Here is a 19,064-nt window from a genome sequence, read left to right on the forward strand (position 1 = left end):
TTCCCTTGTGTACCTTAAAGCATATATGCCAATATATCCCTTATTCAGGGTTTAATATACCCTTTTATACAAGTTACTTAAAGATCATATCAAAATCGGATTTGATGCGCCCACATTTCAAAGAGACTTCGTTGAAAGGGCTATCAGACGATCGTTAGCTCACAGATTTGGGCAATTGATCAGCTCAGCTGAAATGGATCGTGTGAGAATTACCCCCGAGCGCCGAAATCAATGGGAATTGTGGCCTGGCAAATTGTGTTTATATTTGCGAATTGTGGGTTTTATCCTTTTGTACACCTCTTGACTGTTGATGTCTTTTTTGTTCTGTTTCTTGTGTTTTGTGTTTTGGCAAAGACAAACCCTCAGTGCCCTAATCCCAGCCCTGCCCCTCCCTGCTTTTCGCAACGAGCTGTCAATAAAGATATCAGAGCTAATGATGATGAAATTAACACCCTTGTGCTACGGGGTATTCGCAAATCGGCTTGCGCATGCAAATTTTCATATGCAAATTTATTGATAAATGATCTTGGTTAAGAGCGAAGATCAATGCATGTTGTGATGCTGGCTTAATTGCGAATGCAACGCGAGTTCTGTTGGCTCAACAGAGCGTGAAGTAAAGAAAGTGGAAAGTGGAAATGGGAAAGCAGAAAGGAGCAGAGCAGCTGCGATTTGAGTCACAAGACAATGAAATAGACAAAAGGATAACTCCTTTACACACGGACATGTGGCCACAGATGCGCGGGGGAACAGCCTTCGTCTTGGTGCTGGCATCTGATCTGATTAGAGAGCACTGCGCGCTGTGAGGGTTACTTGAAGCGTGCCAAAAGGTGGTTTTGGATTTTGGATTTTGGGGTTTTCCATTGTTGGCATCTTTGAGATGGCGCCAAATGTTCTGAAGATCTGCGTAGACTTTCAAATGTATTCAAATCCAGCCGGCTCACAATTAGAATGCAGTTCAGGTCTAGCTCGATGTAGGTCGGTAAACCCTGCGCAACTCTTTTAACACATGTACCAACCACCACAGAATATGTAGATGAAAAGGACTTAGATCACGGCCCCTGCCTGACCAAGACGTTCATTAGACGCATGATTGATGAGGCTATTTGCATAAGTCTTTGGCTCTGAGGCACGTTCAGGATTCGGTCATGAGAACAAAGCCCAATGTCAACAGAAGAGAGTTTCGCTTGGAGCGCTTCTGCCATCATTAGTTGTTCTCATTATTATAATTTGTATTATTATTATTATTAGTATTATTATTATAAAAGTAATTGAGTTAGCTAAAATCTCTCTTAGGGCGTATTCTTCAACTGCTCGATTATCCAATCCATGAAGTACTGTGTGCTCGAATAGACGCCGGGTATCTCGGGCCGGGCACAGCCCACGCCATAGGACACCACGCCAATCAGATAGAAGCGCATCTGTCCGTCGACCACCTCGGACGTCATCAGTGGTCCACCGGAATCACCTTGGCATGTATCCTTGCCGCCAGCCAAGACGCCCGCACAGAGCACCGCCTCGTCAAATTGTTCCGGTGCCAGATAACGGTTCACGCTCGCATACCTCCTGCGGCACTCCTCATTTTCCAGCACGGGTATCATCAGCTGCATGAGCACCTCAGAGGATTGGCCACCCTCCTGAGTCTTGCCCCAGCCAACGACAAAGGGATTGGTTGACACATACGACTTGGAGCGCAGAGCTGGACTGCTGGGCATACAGATGGGCACTATCGTGTCCGTAAACTGCACGTTTCGCTCCAAGAAGAGCATTGCGATATCTCCACGTCCAATGCGCTTAACATACTGCGGATAGCTCACTTTCTGCCAATAGAGATGGGTAAAGGGAAAATTTTAGAAAAGACTATATATGTATATTATTAATATATATCTAAGTTTCATTTCACTATATAACTCGTAGACAAAGGATTCGAAAGGTGAACAAATATATCGACAGCATGTGCTGGAAATCGTTCCACATGGTCAATCATTCGATCAGTCCACCAATTAATCACTCTGTCTCAAAGTTTTCCTTATCAATCGACATAATCCATATCTAATTGAGAAATAATCTAGGTCTGCATTTCTTCCATTTCTTCAATACTCAAAGTAATCATTTAGTCCATCAATCGCCCCAGTTCTTTATGGCTGGCCCTATATCTCACTGCTCCATCAGTTAGCCGCCTATCAATACATACCTTAGCAATCCTTATGTCCACATGACGTGCTTCGGTATCCGTGGTCAAATCATGTTCGCCCAGACGCACAAATGTCCTGAACAAAAAGGATTTGCAATTTCAGAAATAGTTTCAAATAATTCGAGATCTACTCACAGTTCCTCCAGAATGCAATGGGCAGCTGTGACCACATGTCTGGCCGTAATCAAAGTGCCGCCACACTTGAAAGGTGAGCCAGCGATGACGTCGTAGCCAAGTAGAGCGATCCAAGGCCAAGAGCCCTGCTTGGCCGGCTCTCCGCCGACAACCTTCTTGAAGGCTGCCGCCTTGGGTGTTGCGCCGCAGCCCTCCGCCACGGTGGGAAGACGACGTGGCACCTCGTTGAGATTGACTGGAATGACGGTTGTTATCTCGGTCACCGCCTGGCCAGTGGGGCAACAGACGTGGGAGCCAACGCGGCCGCACACCAGATTCGAGGCTTGCAATTGCTTGGCATAGTCGGGATCAGTTTGTCTAGCCCGAAGTTCGTTGAAGACGGGGTCACAGCTTTTGATGTCTGAAAAGAAGTTAACGGTATACAGATGAACATTTTGATAGAGCCACACTTTGTACTTACCGACACACTCACCCACCGTGCCAGGTGGAAACCGACAGGATGGCCCACGAGGCATTATAAGTGAGTTAGATGTAACTGGGGCAGCGGTTGTAGTTGTTGTTGTTGTTGTCGTCGTCGTCGTGCGCCGCGTTGGCGGGGTATTGGGGAACAGGAATGGATTGCTCGTCGTCCACGGGCTCACCGATGGCGTAACAAAGCTACCCTCTGTGGTAATGAAAGGATTCGGCCGATCTGTGACCGGATTAGTAATCGGTCGAGTGCAGCACACCTACATAGAGAGCAAATTGCGGATAGTCGCTTAAGCATATGGAGTAGGGGAAAAACGGAGGAAATATCAACTCTACCAATGGGTCGCGGTTGACGCTGCGTGTGCCGCAGCTGCGCTGCAGTTGCAAAATGTAATTCTGGGCGGTACGTCTATCGGTCTGCTGGAAGATATTCACCACCTGGGGGCAATAACTAAGCGCCACACAGCTACCATAATAGTTCTCGGGCGTGATGCAATTCTGGCGAACTAAAAATGTAACCAAAAAGCGAGAGTTTAGACACGGATTAGTAAGCTTACATAGCTGAACGTTACATAAGTGAAAGTAAAACAAGATGATAGAATGAGATTAAAGAACTTAAATGGTAAGTTTTAGAATAGAATTGAAATTAAATTAAATTAGTAAATGCAAAAACTACACTTAAGATGATGAATCTTTGTCTTGATAATGATATTCGAAAAATCAAATCCAATCCCATTTTATGTATTCCTTGAGGTTTTTATGGTTTATCATTCCACATTGTCGAATTCTATTTTATAATTCTTATGCTTCAATCGACATTTGAATTTAATAAGGCTCATTTGCAGTTTTTCGTATAATAAAATATTCTATACTACAAATAATTGAGATTTCACAGACCTATAGTATATCTATATATTACGCATTTATACGAGATTTATCATCAAAATACTTCAAGCAATCGAATATAGAAAAACTTGTTTGAAAAAAGTTTTATTTTTGAGTTATGACAGTTAAGAACTATAAAGAACGAAGCCGGTTACAAAATTAAAATTAAATTATAGCTGAGATTAGCATTACATAGAAACAGCTATAGCCATATGATATGAATAAGTTTTACTATTTGAGTGATCAAGCAATGATTGATGATATTGATCAATTATCTATATATAAACAAATATATATATATATATAGATATGTACATATATAGGGGCTCGTGACATACTAATGGAATCACCTATTCAATTTTAATCCACATCCCAGAGATGTGTTTGAAATACTTAAAACTCTTTGAACTCTCTCTTTGCTGAAATGAACCATCCGGTAAAACGTGATCGCAATGCCTAAGCACATCTGCATAATTGCCAAAAATTTCAAAATAAATAATAATAAAAGCTGTAAGGAAACGGTGACTGGCATACAGCGGCGCTCAGCTGACCTTGGCGCTAGCTTGCAATGACAGTGACACTGACTGGTTTTACGGACTGCGCCTGAAGCGTATACCAAAAAAAACACAACTGTTTAATATATATTTTAATATATATACATATACATACATGTATATACATGTATATACATGTAGAGCCAATTTCGAACAAGTTTCAATTAAAAACAATTTATATTGCTCCAAAATATAACAGCGAAAACAAAAGACTTAGGCAACGAACTTGACAAATCATACATGTTCGATTGTAAAATTAATATCTTCATAAACAAATTTATATCATACATATATTCACAAAAATGCTAAGTCAAATTAAAAGAGCTTCAATTCAAATAAACATTGTATTTTTGGGCACAGACTTGAAAAGACTTAAGCGACAAACTTGACAAAGTAAATTTGCGTGCGACTCTAAATTGTGCTAAATGAAGCGTAAAATGTATTGTTAAAAATATAGATTTTTTACATAAAATAGACAGAGCCAAGTTAATATCGAACCAGTTTCAATCGAAAGCAAAATTTGCGCACACAAATTGAGCACCCAAGACAAAAGACTTAGACAACGAACTTTGTCAAAAAAAACCCCACTAAAAACTATAATTAATTATAGTCAATATTTAAATGTGAATATGCAGATATACATATGTATATAAATTGAGTATGTTATAGATGTGTCGCAGTTAATGGAACGGGTTTCGTCTCGTAATCCCCACTTGTTTACTTTGTTTTTGCTTAGTTAGTATTAGAAGTTTCTCTAAGGCTAGATGTGTAAGAATATGTATGTTTGCGCGCTTGTACCTTGTCGTCGATTGAACTGGGCGGGCGTGGGCGTGACCAGGCAGCCAAGCATTAACACAATACACAGTACTAGCTTCATTTTATCGCAGTTAAATAGATTGATAATTAGATATGATAAATATATATATAAATATATATTTATATAGAGATATCCAATTTCGCGTTGCGCACTCGCGACGTGCACGACTCGACGAACGTTATCAGACTGAGCGCGTCTTACTGACCGGCTGTCAAGCTTCTTTAGAGATATTATTACTAGCACTGTTTTTTTTTCCCCCGACTCGAATTTGGGTTTGGACAACGTGTTTGCGTGCCCGATCAGCGACAACGATTCGGCGTTCGACAGCCGAGCTGGGTTTTTATATATGCAGCCAGCGAGCTCTCAGTTCTGTTCTCAATGGCAGAGCATCGAGAGCGCTAATCTCATCAACTATTTAGTATATCAATTAAAAATCTCAGCTACAGCCTGCAAAAAGTCACAAATTCAACTGTAATTTTATGCAATTTTTCCCAATATAGTAAGCTAGATGACAAATCCCTTGGCTAGAATGCAAATTATAGATCGCATAAATTTACCGAACTGAACTGCATTGAATCTAACTATAATATCATATTCCCCCTGCAATTATATCGGATATGTTCTAATTGCCTGTATATATACATATATATAAAATTTGCACTAAATCTAATGCCAAACAGCGCTTACTCTCAATGTAAACAAAAGATATTTTCCCTATATAGTGTCGAATATACATATAACAACGGATGGCTAACAGCTATTACGGAGTCAGGGTAATCAAAGTAATTTAGGGATGCAAATGGGCTGAGTATACTATGTATTATATCCAAAATCGATATTTAACTCAACTTAACTTTGTTATCGACTAATATCGAGTTTAGTAAATATTAAGTTAAGATTGATGTAAGAATCATAGACTCTAACATTAAACGTGTTTCTAGAATAAAAATATTCCCATAAAAGGGCTTCAATAATGACAACACAAATAATGCGGATCCAAATATGATATGCGAATAGTTAGCAATAGTTTTGAAGCCATGTGAAAATAGCTATGTAATTAAACTATTAAGTACACAAAGTAAGAGTATATCTGTATATTCGTTTGTCTGTATAAAGCTAGTAGAGAGGTCAAGTTAACATCGTCGTATAACCAAGTTAGTTAAAATAAATGTATAAAAGAGGCGTGCCAGAATGACAAATTTTCTATTTATCTTTCACATATGAAAAGCAGCAATCGCCAAGTTTTGAAGTTATGGAGTTGCTATAAACTATATAGAACGGGTAAATAAGATAAATACCTAATTTTAGTTAGATGTCAGTTGGTATCTATAGATGAGTATATCTGTTAGGGTATACAATAATACATATGATTTATAGACATATGTATGCTAAAAATATGTGATGGACGTGTGAACTGACAGTGAGAGAGAGAGGGAGAGAAGGAGAGCGAGAGAGAGAGAAATAAGAGAATACTTTCAACGAGGCGTCTATTTGGCGTCTGTCGTTTGTCATTGTCGAGTTTTAGGAATCGAAAGTGAGTCAAAGCGAGGTTTATTTAGCACATTAAATGCTTGATCGGTGCTTGACCAGAGCTTGATTAGTGTTGTAGCACTGCAGTAATGACAATTGGTTAAATTATTTAAACGGATTTAGCCTGAGCCGCCTAATGAAGCTGTTAGCTGACAGACTAATTGTTAACTGTCAGCTCATGTGGAATAAATTAAGTAAAAATCGATTAGTTAATCAGCAGACGCAGCTCTGCCAACTAGATTCCATCTCATACGATCCACGGTCGACGATCAACTATCGACGATTGCCCATTGACGATTGACGATTGACGATGATAAGAGCTGAGGTTTGTTTGTATGCATTCGTTGTGTAAATCACAGATTAAGAGAGAGATTACGATTTAGTTTGCGACTTGCATTGCATCTAATCGATGACATAGTCACTGCACTGAGAGAAATTTTCATCAGCTAAGCGATGAGATAAAGAGGACATTATATAATTAAGTATATTGTTTCATCTAAATTCAATAGTAAAGATGTTTAAAATATGTAGACAATTTTATAATATTCCTTCCGTCAACAAATATGATTCATATTCAGCCTCCAATATTTCAAAGAATATTTAAGCAATAAAATTGAGTCAAAACAACACAGAAGGAGAAACCAAAGAAACTAATAAAAATTTGTTATACAGAACTTGAACGCGTCTGTTTCTCACAGTGTATTTGCGTGCATTGGACTGGAATCTGCTCGGAATGCCGAGCAGCTGAGAGCCAATTGTTATGCATAGAATGTGAACGCATATCATAGAACATCATATTATATATAGGCTCAATGTCGATGAGTAAGTCGGAGCTGAAGTTGAATGAGAAGAGAAGGTGGGAAATTCAGGTAATTAAGATATGTACCTCCTGCTGGCCAGTTCCGGCTTGCACATAGTTTATGTGACATGAAGAAGAAAACTCGACTCGATAAGTGGCCAAGAGTTCTACGGAGGCAGAGATGGAGCATGACACGCGACATGTGGTTATATTTATAAACTCACAAATCAAGCTCATCCTCTACAGAATGCGTATTTTATTCTGGAAATGCCCCGTTTGTAATGCTTGCATGCTCACAATTTTAAGTATAGTTTTAATACAGAAAGGAAAATATGAAAAATCAATCTGTTTTATTTATACTAGGGACTTTTTTGAGTGTTTTTTTTTTTTTGGAACTGATTACAGAGTACAGATTTTCTATATATAGTATAGGCATAGCCATTGGGAAAATTATGAATGACCATATATATACACATATAATTATTTGCAGATGTTCTCTATTTAGGTCATGTGCTGCATGTTATATATATGATGATGATGATATATGATAATGATATATGACATATGTTTGACCATTGCACCAACAGCCATCACTAAGGATAAGAGAACATTTGAACGCTTGCCAGCAGGCAGAGTCTTCAAGGCTTATCTCTCTTATCTCTAAGACCACTACGCCAGTCACTAGCTATTCCACTATTCCGTCATCAAATATCAGTCTGTTTATTTAGGTCAGATTTACCTGGCTATAGATTAGATTCAGATAAGCATTTGTAGTCGAAAATGTTGTAAATATACTGTAATGCTGACTTCCAGCTCATGAACTCATGAAATAAAAGTAGTAAGACCTTTGCAGTGAATACAAGATCCGACTATTAGAATGTTGGATCGCCCTAAGGGGAAGACTTAGAGACTTATAATAAAGCAGCTGTATATGGCTCTCATATCACTTTATCTGATGATTGATATTTATTTTCATAAATATTGTATTATATATTTAATTTACTAAAAGTGTTGGTAATCAAATATTAGGCGTAGTGTCAACAAATCGTCGCCTCCTTCCTCTTGAAGCTCCAGCCAGTGTCTGCTGTATCCAACTCATGTAGCTGCTGGTTCTGGTGTAGACGCCGGGAAAACCAGGTTTGGCGCACTCGTAGCCAAAGGAAACAATGCCCAGCAGATAGTAGCGATAGATGCTGCCATCCAGCTAAGATGATAAATAAATATGATGGCATGATCATAAAGTTAAGAAATATATGAAAAGAAATGATTGTTTGGCTTTTGCCGTGTGAGTTCCCCACGCCCCCCCTCGGCGAGATGGCAACAAACTCAATCACCTTGGGGGATTTGTGGCTGATTTGGTGGCTCAATCAAGACCAAAATAAAAATGGAATTTAAAAAACTGGTTCATTGATGAGTCAGCCTGACTGATAGTGTAACTGACCTGCGGCAGCATTAATGGTCCACCGGAATCCCCCTGACAGGCATCGAATGTGGAGCTGCCAGCGCAAATTAGCTGCAAGAGATTGAGAAAACAGATTGGAATCGTGAACTGGGTTGAGCAAGCAAGTTGAGATGAATAGGGAAGCGAAGATCAGACGAGGTGAAATTAGTATAAAATAAGACCAATTTTAGTATAGTATAGATTATTATAGTATTGCATATGCAGATTGGATTACTGTAGAAGATATCTCCAATCTACCTCTCACTCCTTCGCAAGGGTATTCAAAGCTTCGGCTTTGGCTTGCATGCGCTTTCAATGAGGTTTACCTTGTCGCTGAATTGAACAAATTGAAAGACAGATTTGTAGCTCTGCTGACAGCTCTGCCGTGAGACGATCGGCACCTGGGCATCCCGCAGCACATTGGAGGTGGTGCCCTGATGTTGCGTGGCCCCATAGCCGGCCACAAATGGATTCATGCCCACGAACTGATCCTCAAGCAGAAACCGGCTCGACTCTGGCAGGCAAATGGGTCGAATGTCAGCTGGGGAAAAGCAAAGAATATAATTAATAGGAATGCAATGGATATACATGACTTTATATAGTAGTAGTAGGAGTAGAAAGTCTTATACACTCTAATCTGTAGAGCAGACAGAGCATTCCAATAGATGATAAGCGGCTTGAGCAAGACAAGCGCAACTACTCAACGCTAGATGGCGCCACGCCTTTCCGATTGAAATTGAACACATTGAAATGAAATAAAAGCGAAACGTTTTGTAAAATTATAAAAACAGAGTATAGAAGTTGGCTAAACTATGAAAATTGGAGTATAAGTGATAAATAGACTATGTAAATTAAATATTAGAGTTTACAAAACCTATGCAAATATATTATAAGGGAATTATTTCAAAGAGAGTATAAGATTGAAATACCATTACCATTCCATTTCGTCGCTACTCACCAGTAGATGGCGCCTCGCCATTCAGCTCAATCAAGGCAATATCATTGGCAATGGCAGACAAATCGAATTGCGGATGCACAACAGTGCGTCGAATGCGATAGTCCATCACACCCGCCTCATTGGGATTGGAGAGATCGCGAGCGCCCAGGCGAACCAGCGCCAACATGGAGTTGATGCAATGTGCCGAGGTCACAACAAACTGCGGACTGATCAAGCTGCCGGCGCAAAGAAATTCCAAGCTATTGCGATTGCCATCCTTAAAGTAGCCCAAAGCAGCCATCCAAGGATAGGCACCTGGTGGAAGAGGAAGTTTATGTATGAGTGTATGAGCTCATGAGATTGATGCTCACCTTTGCGAACGGGCAAGCCGCCGACGACACGATTTGTGGTGGCGCCACCTATGCCACAGCCGCTGGAACTGCTGGAGCTGCTGGAGCTGCTGGCACCACCTGGCTGCGAGGGGAAGACAGGTACAGGACCAGGAGCAGGAGCTGGGTGAACAGGCACTGGAGTGGGACGCAGCACAATTCCAGGTTGATTTATGGGCGGCGTGGGCTGAAAGACGGTGATGGGCGGAGGAGGAGGCGTGGTGGGTCCGCTCAACGAGGAGAACGAAAAACCGACAGCTGGCGCAATCTGCTTGGGATGACGGTTGGCCGAAGGCTCACGCATCGTGGCACAACAAACCTGCAAAGGCAGCCTCAACTCTTTAGCAAACGTCAAGGAGGAGGAGACTGGGGAGGAGGATTTACCAAGAAGCTGGCGCCATCAAAGCCACAAATGGACTGTCCGAGAAACGTGTGAAATTCCTGACCCGCTGTGCCCGTCTGATACTCCTGGACGAGATGCGAGCAGCTCGTTAGAGGGACGCAGCTGCCGGGGCGAGCGCGTGCATCATTGCAGCTCTCTGGAAGCTGGGGCTGGGCTAGAATAAGTTACAGATGGAGCTCATGGTACAGTTTTGGATTTGGGTTGGGTGCAAGTGCAACGATCGATTAGGATATTCAATTTGTTTTTTTTTATTGCGCAAACAACTACAGCTAGGTGAGGGGAGGGGGCTATGGGATCTCGATTGTGTAACTAGTGGAATCGGATGCGACGACGTCGACGATGTCGACTCGGATTGAGCGGCATAAAGACCATGATATCCGAACCCATGGGCATAGTGGAAACCTGCTGCTGCTGCTGTTGCTGTTGCTGCTGTTGCTGTTGCTGCTGCTGCTGTCGCGGATCGATGCAGGGGCAATTGGGCAGCGGAGGCAATCCGCCGGGAAGGCAAACGAAAGGCGACGAAGGACACGTCGGTGCGGGCAATGTAGTTTCAGCTGCGGTTGTTGTGGTCACGCCCGCTGCGGTTGTGGTGGTGCTGCTCGCTGTGGTGGAGGTGGTGGTGCTGGTGCTGGTGCTGGTAGTCGTTGTGGTCGTGGTGATTGGCTGCAAAGGCGGCGTCGGTTGAAACGTTGGATACACTGCATTGGACGTGGATGTGGGCATTAATGGCACTTGAGCTGGCGGCACGGGCAACGGATAGACCGTAAAATAACCTGTGGGGTACGCCGGACACCAGCCCTTGATGCTGGCCAAATACGAGAGAAATGGCCAGAAATAGACCTTCACACAGAACTCGTCCAGCAGCATGATCCAAGTATGCTATGCGATTTGATGCGATCCGATGCGTGCAGCTGCCCCAAGTGTTAGGCGCCAACTGCTCCAGAGCTGGCCAAAAACTCAATTTTTCAGGCCAACAACTGAATCCATTTAAATTGCATTGCAACAAATTATATCAAATTTAATTTAATTCGAACGTTTTGTGGACTTTTCGCTTGACTTTTTACAGAACGGAAGCGCAGCACACAGGGGCGGTTCAGTGGCCGCCAAGGCTTTGGGCCCGCAGCAATAGTGAGATTTTTGTATGTGAATATGTTCCTGCATGCAGCTGATGTTACTGCCCGTTGCCCCCTGTCCCACACATTTTCCGCTTTTGCCATGCTTTGTTAGCTTTTCGGCAGCAAAAATTAAAATAACTGGGCCACTGACGCTTGACATCCGATTAACTCGAGCGCTATCAGCGATCGTGTTAACTGTTGTTTGCATGACACAAATCTCCAAACAGAATATATTCGAGGCGCTACTAAATTGAAGTCACAGATTTGTTTATGCATTTGTCACGATCGCAATCAGAATCGCAAATGCCAAAGCTTAAAGCCCCAAATATAAAAGGGATCAACTTACAGTTCACCAAATCGAACAGATAGACAAGGCATATCCAAAATTCCGGGCTCCAGCTATATAGTTTATATAGTTTTCCCATTGCTCTTGACTCCGACGCGACGCGTTCCCCTTTAAACAAACTTCAATAATGCACTGAGCTGTGGGCGCTACGACGACTCCGAACTTAAAATAGAAATGAAAATCAAAATAAATAAAAAAGCTGTACAATTATTTCGATTTATGATGGTTTAATTGTCGCAATTTTCAAATTAAATCTCATCATTTGATTAACATTTGACAGCATTACAAAAAATATGTGTGATGACAGTTCAGTTGAACTTGAAAAAGGTAAAGCACCTGTTGAACTCCCCACATCAAGGTCTATCTAACTATATATAGTCATATACGGCGAGCATATCAGCTAAACATAGCTGGATTTATATGAAATATTGACTGAATGACTGCTGATTAATGGGACGTTAGCCCTTACCAAGCGTTCCATTTTTTACTCTAAGTGTTTCCTTTAAGTATTTCCTCCAAGTCTTTATTCGAAGCATCTCTTCTAAGAATTTCCTCTAAGTATTTCTTCCAAGTCTTTATTCGATGTTTTTTGGCTAAGTGTTTCATTCTTCAAAGTCTTCTAATCTTTTCTTCTAAGTATTTCCTCTAGGTATTTCCTCTAGGTATTTCTTCAAAGTATTTCCTCTAAGTTTTCTTCAAAGTAATTCGAAGAATTTTCTTTAAGTATCTCCTATAAGTTACGTCACTTCACTTCACTGCCCTACACGACTGACCCCCAGCGGGCCTGGGCGACTGAAGAAATGCTGCAGCTGCTGCCCTTTATATAGGGCGACTTTCACTCACAGCCTAGGTAGCGCTCAAATGTTGAGCCTGACGCCCGAACTTTGAGTGACCAATGGGAAGACTCTCTGCAGCTGCAAGCTCTCTAACTTCGTTTACGAAATGAGCACTACTGCATACATATAAAGAACTTAAATGATCTGTAGTTCTCAGAGAGACAAACGGAGGGGCAGAATCTAAGAAAGACAGGGAGACAGACATACGAACAGACATACATATTATGCATGTACATTCATAAATGATTTATACAACATCTATATATGTATTTTCGGATGCGCTTATTTATTGAGTTTTTGGCTTTTTAGTTAGGCACAGTTAGGCTAAAATAGTATTTCGGTTTACATTGAGAGAGACGAAACGGAAAATATGCTCTAAATCTAAATGCCGACTACGACTACCTCGTGTACTCGTACATACAACATGCATACATCGAATATGAACTATATATATAGTGTGGAGTATTGGAGTATATAATTTGGATTTCTCAGTGTTGTCCAGTCGCGATCCTCGTCGATTTATTCCCGGTGCTTGCAGTCGAGAAAGAGTTGCGCCTGCGATTGAACGAATCGAAAGATTTCGAGCAGCATTTCGTTGGAGGTTTTGCAATTGCCCTGCTGTGGCTCAAAGAAGCCACCGGTACCGCCAGCACCACCCACCGAACGTTTGCCCCAATCCGGCGAGAATGTCAACTGAGGGAGAGAAAATATATATGCTACACTAAAATACTTCCAGGATTAAATTCTACTGAGACTCACCTGACATTCCACACAGGCCAGCAGGAAGAAGAGCACAGCGACAATGAGGACTTCAGTCTTGCAGTTCATCTTGATTACTAGGAGCTGTAAACCACTATGAGCTATAAACCACTTGAGAGCTGCTTTTATAGCTCTCTGATGGACCAACTTGCCACAGACGGTTCAATTAACTGAGGACACTTCTAAGGATGCGCTGGCATCACACAACAGATGCGACGCCGCAGCTCTGACGTCATTCATATACAAATAGATCAAAGTACAAGTTTAGTATTAAAGTCAAATGTGAATATATGATAGGTATACACATATACATACATATATATAACGTATCACATTTATGCAGTTACTATACTCAAAATATATTCCAAATTTCAAGTCTAGCTGGACATAGCATTACCCGAAAATATTAGTACTTTTTGAAGGAGAAGCTTAGATGGACTAACTGACGTTTGGACGAACGAGAAGAAGGGAGAGTATTGCACCAACCAATATACTCTTTTACATTGGTAACAACATTATCCAACTCTGAAACTCTATAAAAATATAAAGCCCAATTTAATAATTTCGAATCAGAAAGAAAATTTTAACTTAATAAAGTTTCGATGAAAATGCAAATCAACTACTAGAAACTACAGCAACCCTAAAAATCAGACTCTATGTTAGACCCTATGGCTAGACGTTGCTCAACGATTTCTAGTTTCTAAATTAATAAAATTGGAACATTTTGGAAGCATTTGTGATTTGTATGTATTTATTAGAATTGCGCATATATATATATATATACATTGTATGAAATATATATAAATAGGTATATATAGTATTAAGAATCGTTAAATTAAGCAGTGTAGTAGTAAAACAAAGAATATTTATATAGTATATATACTATATACTATATATCTATATATGTAATATAAAAAACGTTACACACTTTGTATAAAAAAAAGTAGAATAGAATTTTATAGAGGTTTACCAAATATTATTGTATTGTGCGTTTTTATCAAATTCCTTTCATTTTACAATTATTTATATAATGCTAAAATTATGACAAGAAACAATCAAAATTGTTTATTCCTCATTATTATTTTTGTTGTGTTTGCGTGTGTTTTGTTAATTATATAAATTGTATTTATTTTGTTTGTTTTTTTTTTTTCGTATTTTTTGTTATCAATGCTCTGACTAAATGCAACGAGAACGAGGCACTCAATTTGTTATTAAACACAACACAATCTTTGATTACGCGTAACAACAAAAATCGAATCATATATATTATGTATATATATATAGATATATATTATTAGTAAATAACAATACAAATTACAATAACACATTAATGTTTGGCTTAATCGAACATATTAACACAAACATTCAAAAACTTGGCGTCAATTACAAAAATTTCTCATAAAACTTTCTAATCATAAAACACTTTTTGTCCTTAATTGTTGCACATTTGATCAACAAATAATATTACAAAAATATATATATACATATATATATTCATGTGAGTGTGTGTGTGGGTTTGTATATGTTTTATAAATGTTTATATATATATGTATATATATAAATATATATTTATGTATGTAGGTATTCAAGTATTTATGTAAGTATTTATATGTAAATGTGCTGTGGACTTATTGAGTTTGCTTTGCTTAGCTTTGCTTTCGTTTTATATTTTTGTTTTTGTTTTAGTTAGTTAGTTTAACTGGCGAGTGGGCGTGGCATGAGCTTTTAGACAATTCATTTTATGTTCAGGCAGTTAACAAAATGCAATTCGTTGGGTTTCTGCTGTAGCTGGGATTACTTCGGTTTACTGGGTCATCGGTATTTCTCTATTTAGCTCAGTCGACGCGCATTTTTTATTTATTATTTATTAATTATAAAAATTTTGGTGTTATACTCGTTACATCGTATCTCTTCCCCTCTTGATTTGTGGAGATTCGTTTTAGCTGCCCACCTTACATAAGGCAGCACTTCTTCTTGCCCTTCTTCTTGAAGCCCTCCTCAATGTAGGGTCGCTCTGCTATTTGAAATTTGCGCACAATGCGCACCAGCTCATGGAACGCCTGATCCACATTCACTCGCAGCTTGGCACTACATTCAATATAGGGTATCATTAGATTTCTGCTGGTATTTTGTGCCTCTTCCAGCGAGACATGACGTTGATGCTCCAAATCGCATTTGTTGCCCACCATCAGCATGGGAAACTCATCACGATCCTTGACACGCAAGATTTGTCGCTGAAATTTAGGTATTTCATCGAAGCTGGAATGATCATTCAGCGAGAACACAAGCAGGAAACCCTCGCCGGAACGCATATACTGTTCACGCATTGCACTAAATTCCTCCTGGCCAGCTGTATCCAGAACTGTTAAAAGATTTCAATTAATGACCGATATATTTATGTATATCTTACTAATATATATATTTCCACTCACTATCCAATTTGGCGGGCACATCATCAATGACACATTGCTTCGTATAGGAGTCCTCGATTGTTGGATCATAGTCTGTGACGAAATAGCTCTGAAATAGTACAGAATAAATATATTAATACATTGAAAATAATTTTGATTATATTTGTGAATCTGAAATATAAATTATATTATAAATATACAATATATAAATATTATTATATAAGTTAAATTATTTCTTTTGTGAATTAGTTAATAATTATAAATGAAAGTTGATGGTACTGCCGACTAGAAGATACCCTAAAAGTGCTAGATCAACCTGGATGTCGTCAATGCATATTTTGACTATATTTGTGTATATACAATAATATTTCAATTTCGTTTTTAATTTAACATTTTTTCCAATATTAATTTCGGTCATTTGTATGTTCATTTTTATTTATACACATTTAGAATTTAATGATAATTGAACCACTGTGCAGTAAATAAAACCTTTTGAAGCACTTTTTGATTTGTTTACACACAGTTTAATGCGCTACTTCAGTTGATGAAAATCTTGGCATACATAAAAACAAATGTTTATGCATGTGTGTTCGTATGTGTGTGCATATGGTACATATACATATATACTATTCGTATATATGTATGTGAATGGCTGTGGCATGGGCATATGGGGATGACGCAAATAACTAAAAATAAATATTGCTAGTCGCATTGCCACATTTTGTGAATGGTGCGACGGACGAATTAAGAATGAGACCGTGGTCGTGACCATGGCGAACGCCCCGTTAGATTGACCTCAACTCCGTACACTCCTCACAGACACAGTCGCAGTATCCATTTAGGCCGCTCGACTGGGCAACGCCCTTAATACATGCCGATTTTCCATTTCAATTGAATTTTCTATGAAAATACATTTCAACTTGATTTCGATGCGCTGATCTATGCTCAAAAATATGTAGCTCACACGCACACATATGTATATAAGCATATATGTACATATGTATATATTGCCAAACAAAGTAAGTCGCTTGTTGCTTTTGCCAAAACAAGGGTCCAGCCCACTTGTTACGTTACGCCGCGCCCCTCTGTTGTTGCGTTGTTGGATTTAGAGGTGCGCTACGCTATATATCACCGCTAAAAGTCACTGTCATAACAACGTCAAGATCACGTTTTCACTCCAATGCGCAACACTGTTGCGTTTGCTTATACAGCAACATAGACGACGACGACGTCACCAGATCTTTTCTACTGCGTCTCACCTGTATGAATTGTATCGTTATGGCTGATTTTCCAACGCCGCCGCCACCGACGACTACCAGTTTATACGTTTGCATTTGCATTTTTGTGCGTCGTCTAATTTTCAGCTTTATTTTATTACTATACCGTCCGCGAAAAATATTCAACTAGAAATACACGAATGTATCGTCATCGCCGATACCATTACAAATCAACATATCGCCCAGGGTCTCATTACGACTCGTTGCTACAGCAGATGTTTGCACTGCTGCTGTTTCAAATATCGCAATCAAATTCCAGCAAATATTTCATACATTAAACAAATTGAAACCAATCTTACTGCAAATGACCAAAATTTAATGTAAGTACATGAAAATGACTAAATATGTTTCGACAATAGGGTAAATACTAGGATCATTTAAAATATATCAAAATATCAATATATCGATATTTTTGTATTAAAAAAAAAAAATTAAATAATAAAAATAAATTTATATCGAAATATTTGTTGGCCAAATATCGAAAAAAAATTCGATATTTTTTATATATTTGTGTTGTCAAACTGATTGGTTTACCAAGCGTAAATAAAAATGAAGATAATGAAAACGTATTACTCGAACTTTAAAAATGGAACAGCCACATGTAATTTGTGCCTCAAAGTAATAAAAACAAGTGGTAACACAACAAATATGGCATCGCATATGAAAAACAAGCACTATGATGTTTTTGCAAAGTGCAACCAAAACAACGTAAGTACTTACACATGATTTAAGGTGTCGTCATTATTCTGTGTGTGCGTGTGGGTAATTTTAAAAGACCGCGCTTTCTCGGAATATACCACGATTGAGTTTTATTTAGACTGTTTCGCAAACTACGATTCTGAATTTTTATCCGTTTGTCTAAATCATTAGGTTTCGATCAACTCTGGAGAAAACCAAACAGTGCAACAATCTTTCAGAAAAAGTAAGTTTGGCTGACTTGATGTGATAATATTGAGCGACAATGCGCGAGAAAGCTCTGCATGCAAATTTACATGTAATCTCTTAATACATGTCAGAATGCAAGCGAAGCGAGAAGAGAACCAAAGCGAAAAGTAAGGCGAGTTGTGAGAGAGCGATTCTGAATCGCTTTATCTTTGCCTGGTGAAATGTTTTTTGTGTTTTTCTTGCTATTCATGCTTAAATAATAGTTTGTTTCAAACGATTTCAGGAGATTGTTCACCAGATCCTGGTATATATGCCTCGAAGCCCTATTTTGAGTCAGTAATGCTATTGAAAGACGACATGAAGCCCAAGCAATCGTTCGGCAATTTGGATGCCAGCCGCTCCAATAAAAGGTTGAGTGTTGCGGAGTTTGAAGATTCGGTAGACTCTGTATTGCCTCAAAGCTTGGATGAACAGTGCAATGAAGAAGATGCTTTTACAGAAAGAAAGAAAAAAACAACAAAGACCGACGATGACTTGTCTTTTTTTGAGAGCCTTCTGCCATATATGAAAAGGATGGACATGAAAAAAAAATTGCTTTGCAGAATGGAAATTCAAAAAGTAGTTCTTTCCCATTTTGGAGAGAGAAATGATGCAGAAGAAAAAGTCAATAAAATTCAAAATATTTGTTAAAAAGTTATTCAAGTACTCAGGTATTATATAAGCGTAATCTATAATTTAAATAAAAAATACTTTTTCTTAGTATTCTGATTTTTAAAGTTTAAAAATTTATTGTGGGAAAAAGTGAATCGATATTTTAAAATTGCATATCATATTGATATTTTTCAAAACTTAATATCATCGATCGATATTTTAACAATATTCGACA

At 39.0% G+C, this 19,064-nt stretch overlaps 5 protein-coding genes across 7 annotated transcripts; 1 reads left to right on the forward strand and 4 right to left on the reverse strand.

Annotated features, from left to right (window-relative positions):
* Nucleotides 1-1,131: 1,131 nt before the first annotated feature.
* Nucleotides 1,132-12,104, reverse strand: LOC6586569. The gene is made up of 14 exons (XM_044010160.1): nucleotides 12,011-12,104; nucleotides 10,531-10,703; nucleotides 10,129-10,465; nucleotides 9,779-10,072; nucleotides 9,147-9,361; nucleotides 8,821-8,892; nucleotides 8,401-8,583; nucleotides 6,957-7,026; nucleotides 5,032-5,412; nucleotides 3,131-3,300; nucleotides 2,787-3,054; nucleotides 2,327-2,726; nucleotides 2,192-2,267; nucleotides 1,132-1,817 (listed from the first exon to the last, which is right to left on the reverse strand). Exons 1-14 carry the CDS (start codon nucleotides 12,087-12,089, stop codon nucleotides 1,290-1,292), a joined length of 3,246 nt encoding a protein of 1,081 aa, XP_043866095.1. The 5' UTR covers nucleotides 12,090-12,104; the 3' UTR covers nucleotides 1,132-1,289.
* LOC116804673 (integumentary mucin C.1-like) lies at nucleotides 10,697-11,502 on the reverse strand. The gene has a single exon (XM_032733262.2). The coding sequence runs from the start codon at nucleotides 11,414-11,416 to the stop codon at nucleotides 10,859-10,861; it is 558 nt and encodes a 185-aa protein (XP_032589153.2). The 5' UTR covers nucleotides 11,417-11,502; the 3' UTR covers nucleotides 10,697-10,858.
* Nucleotides 12,105-13,111: 1,007 nt separating the features above from the next.
* LOC6586570 (adipokinetic hormone) lies at nucleotides 13,112-13,715 on the reverse strand. Its single transcript, XM_002012145.4, has 2 exons — nucleotides 13,606-13,715; nucleotides 13,112-13,539 (listed from the first exon to the last, which is right to left on the reverse strand). The coding sequence occupies exons 1-2, from the start codon at nucleotides 13,672-13,674 to the stop codon at nucleotides 13,366-13,368; spliced, it is 243 nt and encodes an 80-aa protein (XP_002012181.1). The 5' UTR covers nucleotides 13,675-13,715; the 3' UTR covers nucleotides 13,112-13,365.
* Nucleotides 13,716-15,153: 1,438 nt separating this feature from the next.
* Nucleotides 15,154-17,449, reverse strand: LOC6586571 (ras-like protein 2). The gene is made up of 3 exons (XM_002012146.4): nucleotides 17,276-17,449; nucleotides 16,038-16,125; nucleotides 15,154-15,967 (listed from the first exon to the last, which is right to left on the reverse strand). The coding sequence occupies exons 1-3, from the start codon at nucleotides 17,354-17,356 to the stop codon at nucleotides 15,558-15,560; spliced, it is 579 nt and encodes a 192-aa protein (XP_002012182.1). The 5' UTR covers nucleotides 17,357-17,449; the 3' UTR covers nucleotides 15,154-15,557.
* Nucleotides 17,450-17,778: 329 nt separating this feature from the next.
* On the forward strand, nucleotides 17,779-18,940 carry LOC116804676. Of its 3 annotated transcripts, XM_032733273.2 has the most exons (3): nucleotides 17,783-18,001; nucleotides 18,164-18,215; nucleotides 18,462-18,940. In XM_032733273.2, exons 1-3 carry the CDS (start codon nucleotides 17,843-17,845, stop codon nucleotides 18,866-18,868), a joined length of 618 nt encoding a protein of 205 aa, XP_032589164.2. In that variant the 5' UTR covers nucleotides 17,783-17,842; the 3' UTR covers nucleotides 18,869-18,940. The 3 variants fall into 3 exon arrangements, with proteins under 3 accessions (XP_032589166.1, XP_032589164.2, XP_032589165.2); XM_032733275.2 differs by lacking the exon at nucleotides 18,164-18,215 and having other exon boundaries at nucleotides 17,779-18,001; XM_032733274.2 differs by lacking the exons at nucleotides 17,783-18,001; nucleotides 18,164-18,215 and adding an exon at nucleotides 18,244-18,345.
* Nucleotides 18,941-19,064: the final 124 nt, after the last annotated feature.

Source organism: Drosophila mojavensis, unplaced genomic scaffold (genome assembly GCF_018153725.1).
Source record: "Drosophila mojavensis isolate 15081-1352.22 unplaced genomic scaffold, ASM1815372v1 contig_74, whole genome shotgun sequence".
NCBI classification, from domain to species: Eukaryota; Metazoa; Arthropoda; class Insecta; order Diptera; family Drosophilidae; genus Drosophila; species Drosophila mojavensis.

Bases quoted from the DNA above. Each gene is read 5' to 3' on its own strand.
- LOC116804673 (XM_032733262.2), bottom strand. From the start codon at position 11,416: ATGCTGCTGGACGAGTTCTGTGTGAAGGTCTATTTCTGGCCATTTCTC.
- LOC6586569 (XM_044010160.1), bottom strand. From the start codon at position 12,089: ATGGGAAAACTATATAAACTATATAGCTGGAGCCCGGAATTTTGGATA. The intron at 8,584-8,820 runs GTCAGTTACACT...TTATCATCTTAG, and splicing joins GACCATTAATGCTGCCGCAG to CTGGATGGCAGCATCTATCG. The intron at 2,268-2,326 runs GTGAGTAGATCT...CTTTTTGTTCAG, and splicing joins CATTGCATTCTGGAGGAACT to GACATTTGTGCGTCTGGGCG.
- LOC6586570 (XM_002012145.4), bottom strand. From the start codon at position 13,674: ATGAACTGCAAGACTGAAGTCCTCATTGTCGCTGTGCTCTTCTTCCTG. The intron at 13,540-13,605 runs GTGAGTCTCAGT...TCTCTCCCTCAG, and splicing joins TGGCCTGTGTGGAATGTCAG to TTGACATTCTCGCCGGATTG.
- LOC6586571 (XM_002012146.4), bottom strand. From the start codon at position 17,356: ATGCAAATGCAAACGTATAAACTGGTAGTCGTCGGTGGCGGCGGCGTT. The intron at 16,126-17,275 runs GTGAGACGCAGT...GTACTATTTCAG, and splicing joins TAACGATACAATTCATACAG to AGCTATTTCGTCACAGACTA. The intron at 15,968-16,037 runs GTGAGTGGAAAT...ATCTTTTAACAG, and splicing joins TGTGCCCGCCAAATTGGATA to TTCTGGATACAGCTGGCCAG.
- LOC116804676 (XM_032733273.2), top strand. From the start codon at position 17,843: ATGAAGATAATGAAAACGTATTACTCGAACTTTAAAAATGGAACAGCC. The intron at 18,002-18,163 runs GTAAGTACTTAC...CTAAATCATTAG, and splicing joins CAAAGTGCAACCAAAACAAC to GTTTCGATCAACTCTGGAGA. The intron at 18,216-18,461 runs GTAAGTTTGGCT...AAACGATTTCAG, and splicing joins GCAACAATCTTTCAGAAAAA to GAGATTGTTCACCAGATCCT.